Source organism: Tupaia chinensis, unplaced genomic scaffold (assembly GCF_000334495.1).
Source record: "Tupaia chinensis unplaced genomic scaffold, TupChi_1.0 Scaffold140356_1, whole genome shotgun sequence".
NCBI classification, from domain to species: domain Eukaryota; kingdom Metazoa; phylum Chordata; class Mammalia; order Scandentia; family Tupaiidae; genus Tupaia; species Tupaia belangeri.
The window spans coordinates 1,069,431-1,079,978 of NW_006200233.1; the positions used below are offsets into that span (position 1 = coordinate 1,069,431).

General features: G+C 54.1%; 2 protein-coding genes across 2 annotated transcripts; both read right to left on the bottom strand.

Annotated features, from left to right (window-relative positions):
* Nucleotides 1-231: 231 nt before the first annotated feature.
* On the bottom strand, nt 232-1,182 carry LOC102490142 (histone H1.5-like). The gene is given in 2 exon segments (XM_014593346.2): nt 232-1,029; nt 1,031-1,182. Coding segments are annotated over 2 exon segments (645 nt in total). The 5' UTR covers nt 1,144-1,182; the 3' UTR covers nt 232-497.
* A 2,295-nt stretch (nt 1,183-3,477) lies between these two features.
* On the bottom strand, nt 3,478-9,992 carry LOC102471222 (uncharacterized). The gene is made up of 4 exons (XM_014593338.2): nt 9,567-9,992; nt 5,067-5,263; nt 4,749-5,034; nt 3,478-3,963 (listed from the first exon to the last, which is right to left on the bottom strand). The coding sequence occupies exons 1-4, from the start codon at nt 9,973-9,975 to the stop codon at nt 3,503-3,505; spliced, it is 1,353 nt and encodes a 450-aa protein (XP_014448824.1). The 5' UTR covers nt 9,976-9,992; the 3' UTR covers nt 3,478-3,502.
* Between the last annotated feature and the right edge of the window lie 556 nt (nt 9,993-10,548).

Genomic DNA, 10,548 nt, shown 5'->3' on the forward strand with positions numbered 1-10,548 from the left:
GGCGCGCTGGCCGCGACCCGAGCCGGGCTGCAGTTCCCGGTGGGCCGCGTGCCAAAGGGAAAAGACAAAGGCTCCTTTCAGAGCCCCCCACTGTGTCTCTGGAAGGGCCATACATGATTTGCTTTGTGCTACCGTGACCACCGCACAGCCGGTATTGAGTAGTGCGGCCTGACCCACCGTTCGTGTATGGGCCGTCCTGGGTCGGGTTCAACAGCGTATAAGCTGGATCAACTCTACTTTATTGGTCGGAAGGAAAACTACCAGTAGGAAAGTAGCGGGGGAATTTTAAGTGAAACGAGTCAGTTTCAAAAGGCACCTACGACGCAGTCGCAGTTAATAGGTTGTTGGTTACTGCAAGACGGGAGACCTGGGCGTTCCTGAAGCCCAGCAGACCGTCCAGGTCAGACCGACTGCCCCGTGCACAGCCCATTTACCAGATTTGTGGGTGGCTCTGAAAAGAGCCTTTGGGGCTTTGTGGCTGTCGGCACAGCGACTTCCTACTTCTTCTTAGGAGCCGCTTTCTTGGCCTTGGCAGCTTTCGGCTTGGCTGCCTTGGGCTTGGCGGCTTTGGGCTTAGCGGCCTTGGGCTTCACCGCCTTAGGCTTGGCGGGGCTCTTGGCGGCCTTCTTGGGCTTGGCGGCAGCCTTTGCCTTTTTCGGGCTCTTGGCCACCTTCTTCGTGCCAGCAGCGGCCGGCTTTTTGGCCTTCTTTGGGGTCTTCTTGACGGCCTTCTTGGCAGCAGCCGCCTTCTTGGGCTTCTTAGGCGTCGTTCCCGCGGGCTTCTTGGCCTTGGCCGCGCCCGCCTTCTTGGCCTTAGGCTTGGCCTCCCCGGAGGCCGCCTTCTTGTTGAGCTTGAAGGAGCCCGAGGCGCCGGTGCCCTTGGTCTGCACCAGGGTGCCCTTGCTCACCAGGCTCTTGAGGCCCAGCTTGATGCGGCTGTTGTTCTTCTCCACATCGTAGCCCGCGGCAGCCAGCGCCTTCTTGAGCGCGGCCAAAGAAAGCCCATTGCGCTCCTTGGAGGCGGCCACGCGACGCCTTGCGCTTGGAGCCCGCGCCGGCCGCCTTCTTCGTCGCCTTCTTCTTTGCGGGAGACTTCTCCACGGGCGCCGGGGCGGCCGTCTCCGCGGGAGCAGTTTCCGACATGATGACCGGGGAGCCTGTCAAAGGAGGAGCAATCCCAACCCAAAGAGCAAATCTTGCAAAGCGGCAGCTCTCGGCCCCGGCTTATATAAGCCGGCGCCGCCCTGTGATTGGTGGAGCGTCGGATCCGCCTGGGAGGCTGCCGCTTGCCTGATTCCTAGGTTGTGTTTCTTCGTCCCTGAAATTTGATTAAATATTAAAAACAACGGCACAGAATTCGGCCCTTTGAAACTCTAAAGGAGGAAACCAGCCTCCAGGTTCACATGCTGGTTTGCTTTTTCATGGGTCATGTGCAGTTGGTGACAGATACACTTAAAAGCTCTTCCTTTCCCTAGGAATCCTTCAGGATCAAGACATCCTACTTGTTGCAACAAATTTGTAGTAAGAACCCAGTGACCATTCTTGAAAAGTGTGTGTCATTAGTTTCAGCCTTCAATTCACCCCCACCCCCAGCAGAGAGCCACCCTGTTTCTTGTTTAGACACAAACTTTGTTTCTAATGTAGCAAATAACAGGAGTACAGGGCCTGGTGGAGTAGCAGGACACTGACCTTCAGAAACCTGGAGCATCCCAGGTCCATATCTCCAGGACAGATTTTGCAGCTGGAAAAGTTTGGTTGTCAGCCATCCTTCCCCCCTGGGCCTGGACATGTAGAAGTTGCTGACTTCAGAACCCACCCATCCCTGGCTTCAAAGCCACCCTGTAAACATGGTTTCCAATCTATATTTAGAGCATGTTCTGATTGGAGGCATTTTAATTTTTTCTTTAGTTCATGCTAAGAAGGACATGAAAACTGCCTTGAAATGACTCAAAGTCAGGCCTTCATCACCCTCAAATACAGTTTCTGTGGCCCAGATGTGGGGTTGTCACAGCTGTGTCCTCAGTGCTCCGACTCCATCATTGTGGACACAGGGTGCCCTGGGTAATGTCCTGGGAAATGCCCTCTTCTGTAAGCAGCCCCGACGCATCTACATGGATATTTTCACACAGATCCTGTTTCAGAATAATGCTACTGACAGAGAGATGGTTGGACTGGCGTTCCCGAGGGACTGAAGATTGTAAAAGTTCAGAGAAGGCAGAAACAGCACGGCAACCCTGAGGGTGAAGTTTGCTCCTCGTGGAAGGCAAGGCTGGGATTTTGTCAGGACAATGGAGGACAGAGTGATTCAGCTCTCGAATGAACTCAACGGTGGCTTAGTTCTTGCCAGTGAAAAGATGTCAGGGAAGTTCCTGGGGCCCACAGGATTCTCTCCACGCCACATCTGTGCAGGAACTGTTTGATAAGGCTTTGAGGCTCAGGGTAGTCTACACATCTTTACAGAATTGTAAGAGACAAAAAGAAATGTGGCAGACCAGGCCCGGCCTGCACTGTGTTCGACTCTGCATGGCTATTTCCACAGGCCTCTTTCAGGACAGCGTACGATGAAAACTAAAGAAAAACGGGTTTTATAGCAAGGAAGTGTTTCAATACAGCACTTCTCGGTTCCAGTCAGAAAACGTCTAGGTCTAGGGAAACAACCCCCAGCTCCACGCCCGGGTGGGGACATCTGTGAGCTGAGTGCCAGTGACCTTGAGCATCAGCCGCACGGTCCGAACGTGCCCGTGTGCGGCGGTGCAGGTGGGCAGGCTGAGACCAGGGAGACATTTGCCAGAGCACACAGCTGGCAGCTCCAGTCAGGAAACCCTCGGGAGGGGTTTCGCAGCTAACTAGCGGGAGGCCGTGGGTCCCGTATTTCCAGAGCCCTTCAGAGCCAGTTGCCAGGGTGTTTCTTTGTAAGAATGAGTGCAAACTGGCGTGAAGGAAGGCCCGGATGGCTGACCCGCCTGTAAACCAATTGCCTGCCATGGCTGTCATCTAAGAGTGGTGGGTACCCCGAAGATACAACCCTTGAGGAAACTCTGACCTAAGGAGTGCCTGGGAACTCAGCATGGGAAATACTGGACAAAGAAGAGTTGGGGAAAACCTGAACACCTTTTCACAGGTCACCTGCCTAATAGCCCCGCTTTAGATTCTAACTCAAAAATTTCATGAGAACCTAGCGATTGCTGCCACAAGCACATTCCGAATCGACTCGGGTTCAAGTGTGACTGGTAGGACATAGGCACAACCTGTGGACCTTGGATGATGACAGGGTCATGGAGCTTCCTAAGCACGTTCCAACATTGCAAAAAGTCCTCGTCCTCCTCCTTAGTGTCATGGGGATACAATCAACAGGTGACTACAGCACCTGCAGGATACAGTCGCTAGTTCACATTGTTCAAACACGGCCATGTTGAAACCACACAGCTCCTTTAGTGACGATTTGGGGGCTCTGAAAAGAGCCTTTGGTGTGGGGTATTCAGTCGCCTGGCCTCAGGAAAGTTTATGCCCTCTCCCCGCGGATGCGGCGCGCCAGCTGGATGTCCTTGGGCATGATGGTGACGCGCTTGGCGTGGATGGCGCACAGGTTGGTGTCCTCGAACAGCCCCACCAGGTAGGCCTCGCACGCCTCCTGCAGCGCCATGACGGCCGAGCTCTGGAAGCGCAGGTCGGTCTTGAAGTCCTGCGCGATCTCGCGCACCAGGCGCTGGAACGGCAGCTTGCGGATCAGCAGCTCGGTGGACTTCTGGTAGCGGCGGATCTCGCGCAGCGCCACGGTGCCGGGCCGGTAGCGGTGCGGCTTCTTCACGCCGCCCGTGGCCGGGGCGCTCTTGCGGGCCGCCTTGGTGGCCAGCTGCTTGCGCGGGGCCTTGCCGCCGGTGGACTTGCGAGCCGTCTGCTTCGTGCGGGCCATGACTGTGTCGAAGTAACTTCCCAGTTGTAGTGAGAGGAGTCCCCATACCCCTATTTATACTGCCTCTCGTGTTCTGATTGGGCAGTTCGTTGTTGCTCCTCCCAGACCCACTCAGAACTGCTTCCCTGTCATCTTCTAGTGAAATATCAACTTTTCCCCTCTAGTTAGCAAATTACTAGGTTCCCCGAGGCCCACTTTTTCGTTGAAAACTCGATAAACTTGAAATTCTGCTTTTAGAATCTGACAATGCCTTGCACTACCTACGGTGTCATGATCGACAGAAATACTGAATAACGTGGAAAATGTCAAGGAAGCCGAGACAGGTGTACATGAACGCGGCTTGCTTACAGTGGCTGCCCCAAGACTTCGCAAAGTGCAACTTGCCTGCGGAGAGCCTGGAGTTCCTCGGGTCAGCCCTTCCCAGTTAATGATCCTTCGGGGACACTTCAAGACTTTGGGACAGGTTCCACAATTGCGCAAGCCCCTGCCTTCAGGGGCAAACGATGGGTGCGCGGTGGCGAGCTGGGTCCACGGTGACGTGCAGTAACCGGGAACCTGGACTTGGTCTTGCTTCCCGGTACCTAATATTCTGGTGGAAACTGGAAACTAGCTCTACCTCAACGCACACGTGCTTGTAACGCCCACAAGATCCATTCTAATGTTTTCTGCCATGAAGTCAGAAAAATTGGACAGGTAGTACTTCCAAAACTGTTGCGCTAGGTGAAATCGCCCACGTGAAAAGCTATGTACTACAGGACTTAGTAGGGTATGTCTCCAGCGCTTCCTCAGAATTCGTGAGTGGCCCTGAAAAGGGCCTTTTGGCCGTGGCGGGGGCCCCGCCCAACGAAGCCGTAGAGGGTGCGGCCCTGGCGCTTGAGCGCGTACACCACGTCCATGGCCGTGACCGTCTTGCGCTTGGCGTGCTCGGTGTAGGTGACGGCGTCCCGGATCACGTTCTCCAGGAACACCTTGAGCACCCCGCGGGTCTCCTCGTAGATGAGGCCGGAGATGCGCTTGACGCCGCCGCGCCGGGCCAGGCGGCGGATGGCCGGCTTGGTGATGCCCTGGATGTTGTCGCGCAGCACCTTGCGGTGGCGCTTGGCGCCGCCCTTGCCCAGGCCCTTCCGGTGTAGGTGACGGCGTCCCGGATCACGTTCTCCAGGAACACCTTGAGCACCCCGCGGGTCTCCTCGTAGATGAGGCCGGAGATGCGCTTGACGCCGCCGCGCCGGGCCAGGCGGCGGATGGCCGGCTTGGTGATGCCCTGGATGTTGTCGCGCAGCACCTTGCGGTGGCGCTTGGCGCCGCCCTTGCCCAGGCCCTTCCCGCCCTTGCCGCGACCGGACATGACTAACGCCGTGACAGAGAAGACTAACTTGTGCGCCAGACTCCAGCTTATATAGTGTCATGTCGGACCTGATTGGGAACCCCGGCACAGTGAGCCGGCGCCCAGCCCGGGTTTTCGGGCAATGGGAAAGGCGGGGCTGGCACTGCGCGCCCCAGACGCCAGGCGGCGATCTCCTCAGCTGTTCCACCGGTTTTGAGCCGCCCGCAGCGCGGATCCTGGCCCACTCCGGGTGAGCGGCCTTCGCGGTCCTTCCCTTACTCTTTCCTCTTCGATCGCCTTCCTTCCTGTTCCTTCTCCCCGCACAGCCCTCGGCTCATTTTTGGCGGCGCCCGGGGCCGCAGAGAAGGGACCGTAACGTTGCTCCATCCTGCCTGGGATCCCTTCTGGCCCTGGGAGGGGCCGGGACCGCGATGACCACTGCAGGGAGGCGTCTTCCCATGAGAGGGTCGAGGACTCCCAGGGGTTGGTTTTATCTGACCCTTGTCTTCTAGGCGTCCAGCCCCGTCTTTGCCTTGAAAGCGGCAGCTTTCTCTGGCGCACTCACCTTTCCCTCCTGAGCTTCGGCTACATTTGCTTTTTAAGTTGCAGATTGTTTATTGTTTGCTCCTTGAACACGTGCCTAATTTTATTCTGGGAACTAGTCTGTCCGAGTGCATCATGAACCCCGAATTACTGCGCATGTGAGCCCGGAAGGCCTCGGTGCCCTTAGTCCATTTCAGTCAGGTGTCCCGGCTACCTCTCTGCTGTAAATAATGGAGTGTTTGACCTTTAGGTAATTAATCTGCATCTTCTGGAAGCCTCAGAAAGGGAGCGACAGGCCTCAGTCTGGTAGACCTGGGAACTGAAGGGGTCAATTTATGGGAAGATAAGTTGTCTGGGAGGTCCTCTATTCTGCCATGTCAGAAGAAGGCACCTGGGGACTAGAGGGGTGGGTGTGGTGATTAAGGTGCTAAACTCCCACATGGCCAACCACAGTTCCAGTCCTGGACCTGGGGGCTTGCTTTCTCACTTTCTCTCTCTGGCCAAATTAAAAGTAAATTAATGAATAAAAGTTAAAAAAATTTTAAAAAGAAATTGAGGGCACTGGTCACTCAGGAAAATTATCTTAATAAATTAGATTTTGCCTTTTTTAAAATTATTTTTTATTTAATTTTATTTATTCATTCATTTATTTTAATTTGGCCGGCGAGAGAGAAGTGAGAAAGCTAGCCACCAGGTCCAGGACTCAACCTGTTTGCGGGCATGGGGGAGTGTCCAGCACCTTAACCACCATGCCACTTGCTGGTCTCAGGTTTTGCTTTCTCAAAAGGGGAATTGTCCTATTTTCAGCTCCTTTCCTGTTCTTTTTTTTTTTTAAGAAAATTTTGCTATAAAGCATGTGCACTTACCAGAGAGACAGAGACAGAAAGCAAGAAATCATCCCCAATGGGGGATGTCCACATCACAAGCCTTTCTCCATTCTCCCCTCAGGATTTTGGGCACACAAGCACACATGCCCAGCATGAGTTTTACATCATCGGGCCTGGAGCTTGAACCATCTTCAGTGGAAGTCCAGCAATGTAACCATTATGCCCGTTGCTGGTCCGTCCTGTTCCTACTATTACCAAACAATCCTTATACCCAAGTTTCTTTTTTGGGTAAAATATTCTGGTCCTCTATGTGTACATGACATACAGAAAGCTCTCTGGTTGGTGGCTTGGCAGTGCATTGCTCTGAGACTATTTACTTTATGGGGGCTCAGGACACTACACCCCAAAGTATAGCACCTTGGGGAGCTAAGTACTCTGAGCCCAGAACCACAGTATTTCTGACCTCCCGCCCTGCTCCAGCTCACCCCTTTTTCTCCCCTAAACACGGCACAGAAAACAGAGTTTCTCTTTCCCAAGTCAAGTCCTAGAAACAAGGATCCCTTTTCCTAAGGCAAGCTTTAAAGCCTAGAATCGTCCCTCTCCCTTAGGGTCCTGCCCCTTCCCAGGAAGAGGAATGCTGCCCACAGGCAACGCTGTCCCCTTCCGTGCCATCGCGTTTCCACACAGCTGTGCTGCACATAAAAACGGCCCTGTCCTCTGGGTCTTTGGGGCTTCATTCCCAGAAGTTTCCGTATCGTGTACAACTTGCACTGAATAAAGTGGCTGTGCTTTTGTCTCGCTGACCTCTGGTGATGGCAGGGTAGGGAAGGTGCCACCTTTGCCCCTACGACTGTGACATCTGTTTTCAAAGTGTGACTACTGTGTGAACTCTGGTAAATCAGACACCCTCGTTCATTCTCTTCTCCCCGCTGATTTCTCGGCATCAAGAAGGAGGCACACCCCTTTGCAGCATTCTCAGCAGGGCCAGGCTCAGCATACTGTGGGCACTCCTAGGGCTTTGGCTCACCAGGCACTTGGGATTGAAAGCAGCTGGCCCAGGGAACCTCCCAACTAGGGCTTTCTGATCCCCCTGGAGTCCTCCTCTTGGACTCAGGACACTTCCTTCCAGACAAATGCAATAATAGTCTTAAGTCCCCTTCCCAGGAACCTCATCAGATAAACAGGCGAGATGAACCACTAGAGAAGGGAGATAAAACTTGTTCCACGCTGAGGCAGACTGTCTGCTGGGGAGCTCCACAGCACAGCCGGCCTGGCCCACTGCCACCTGCCCCACGGCCCCCGAGCTGCACACTGATGGATCTGTATACTGCTTTCTCCTGTTGCTGTTTCCCGTCTGTCTCAGTGAGTCTTGGGACGAACGGAAAAACGCTCCCCACTCTGCGGTCACTGCTGACCCACTGGCGTCCCATCGGCAATTCCTTAGCATTTGTAATACGGAGCGTTAGGCTCAGTGTTTCTACATTTCATTTTGATATGCCACCAGTTTATTTCAACATCTGGTTTTGTTTCATTCCAAGGCTTCGGAGTTGGGTGGTAGTTGTTAAATCCCTCTGCGTTCACTCACAGGCAGCTTCCTTAAGTGCCTTTCATGATGCTCATTCTCCTGTCCCAAAACACACACAGAAACACTCATCTAAAGACTCATCTAAACAGCAGCAGCTCCCCAAGGACTTTCCCCACCAACAGCTTTTCCTCTCACCTTTCTCTCCTCACTCTGCCAGGTCAGAGCCCCTAATATGAGGCAGGGACCTGGGGCTGCCCGCTTCCTCGTCCTTGTTCCCAGAGCCATTCCAGCCTGCTCCCATCTGGAAGGTCTCCTTAAGCTCCTAGAGCCACCATGGAGACCATCTGCATGTGGGTGCCAACGCCTTCTCCCTGACCATTTCCTCCTACCCCACCCCTTCCCAAGGCCCACTGTGCCTACCCTGGGCTCAGGCTGGAAGTATCTGCTGAGCCTGCTCAGCACAGAAAGCTTGTCACACAGGCCACGGCTTCACGGAGTGCCCTACTCTTCACTTCTGCACTTTCTCTCCCAGAATTATTTATTTCTGCCACGTGTAGGACAGGAAACTGGCGCGTCACTGCTACGGTGAAAATGCTGTTCTCGGGTGGCAAGTGCCTCACCACTAGCAGTCCTCTGCTCAGCCGCAGACCCAGCCAGATATGTTGCTTTGCAAGTTCTTGGGAACAGTTTGTCAGACTCCATACATAACCACAAGGTGCACCTTAAGGGCTGTGGATATACCATCTGTAAACGCCCTGCCCGCTGAGGTCCCTTCTCGCTAAGATACTTTCTCACCTTAAAGTTTTACATACAGATTACAAAGGGGACCAGTGGCTCAGGAATCACAGCTCCAAGAAAATGCTGTCACCTTAAATGGCTAATATGAAAGGCCCACCGCCTACTTAAAACTTGGTGGATACTTTCTAACATTAACTTCTGGGTTTTCAAGCCACAGTAAACAGCCTTGTGGGAATACAACACCTTAACCTCACCTCACAACCTGCTAGCTCAAATTACTCTTACAAAAGAACTCATAGCTTGGGGAAGCCTTTTTGTGTCATTTTTTTCTCCCAAAGTTACCTTGTCATTTTTAAAACCTTTTTGGTTATAGGTAGCATGCTCTCTCCCGAGACACATAAAGAAGTCACTGCCCTGGGAGATAAGATACCCATGCCACACTCCCTCGTCTCAGGGTTCTGGGCACACAAGCACACTGGCCAAGTGTCAATTTGAAACCCCCAGGTCTGAGATTCAAACTGGTCCACTACTTTAAATCCAGCGACATAACCACTACACACACGGTCTTGGTCCAACTACCACAGGAATTACAAACTTCGAATGCATCTGTGTTAACAGCTACTCTGTGTGACAACAGAAGTGGCTCTGAAAAGAGCCTTTGGGATGGGATACACGTAGTCTCAGGAAAGCTTTAAGCCCGCTCCCCACGGATGCGGCGCGCCAGCTGGATGTCCTTGGGCATGATGGTGACGCGCTTGGCGTGGATGGCGCACAGGTTGGTGTCCTCGAACAGCCCCACCAGGTAGGCCTCGCACGCCTCCTGCAGCGCCATAACGGCCGAGCTCTGGAAGCGCAGGTCGGTCTTGAAGTCCTGCGCGATCTCGCGCACCAGGCGCTGGAACGGCAGCTTGCGGATCAGCAGCTCGGTGGACTTCTGGTAGCGGCGGATCTCGCGCAGCGCCACGGTGCCGGGCCGGTAGCGGTGCGGCTTCTTCACGCCGCCCGTGGCCGGGGCGCTCTTGCGGGCCGCCTTGGTGGCCAGCTGTTTGCGCGGGGCCTTGCCGCCGGTGGACTTGCGCGCCGTCTGCTTTGTGCGGGCCATAACAAAAACGTGCAGAAACTGCCTTGAAACGGACGTCTGAACCGGAAAGAAAGGCCACCCTTCTTTTATAGCGTCAGGCAACGACCTATTGGGCCCAGAAACATTCAAAATTTCCCGCGCCCTGCCCGGATTGGCTCGGCTCGATGCTGAATGCCCGGATTAAGAACTGCACTCAGGCTGGTGGACGAATACAGCGCCCTGCCCTTCACCGCATCCGCCCTGACGTAATTACTTTACCCTTTTGCACCTCCATCGACTGTGGGGAAAATTCTGCACTGACAGTTTATGGAGTAATGCCAAACAATGCAACCTCCGCACAGGGCCGCCTTGGTGGCCAGCTGCTTGCGCGGGGCCTTGCCGCCGGTGGACTTGCGAGCTGTCTGCTTGGTGCGAGCCATGACACCGAACAAACCCTGTACTTCAAAAACAAGCAACTGAGAAGCGGGCGAAGAGACTGGTATTTATACAGACGATTTGTTCCTGATTGGTCACAGCAGTTTTTAAGTTTAACCTGATTGGTCTAAATCCAATCTTTCCTTGGTTCCTACCATCGCTTCCGAAGAGAGGCCTCAC

What these genes read in the sequence shown, in the direction of transcription:
- LOC102471222 (XM_014593338.2), bottom strand. Translation starts at nt 9,975, where the DNA reads ATGGCCCGCACAAAGCAGACGGCGCGCAAGTCCACCGGCGGCAAGGCC. An exon ending in TCAAGGTGTTCCTGGAGAAC is followed by an intron (nt 5,035 to 5,066) that starts GTGATCCGGGAC and finishes CTACACCGGAAG; the next exon opens with GGCCTGGGCAAGGGCGGCGC. An exon ending in CTACGGCTTCGTTGGGCGGG is followed by an intron (nt 3,964 to 4,748) that starts GCCCCCGCCACG and finishes CAGTATAAATAG; the next exon opens with GGGTATGGGGACTCCTCTCA.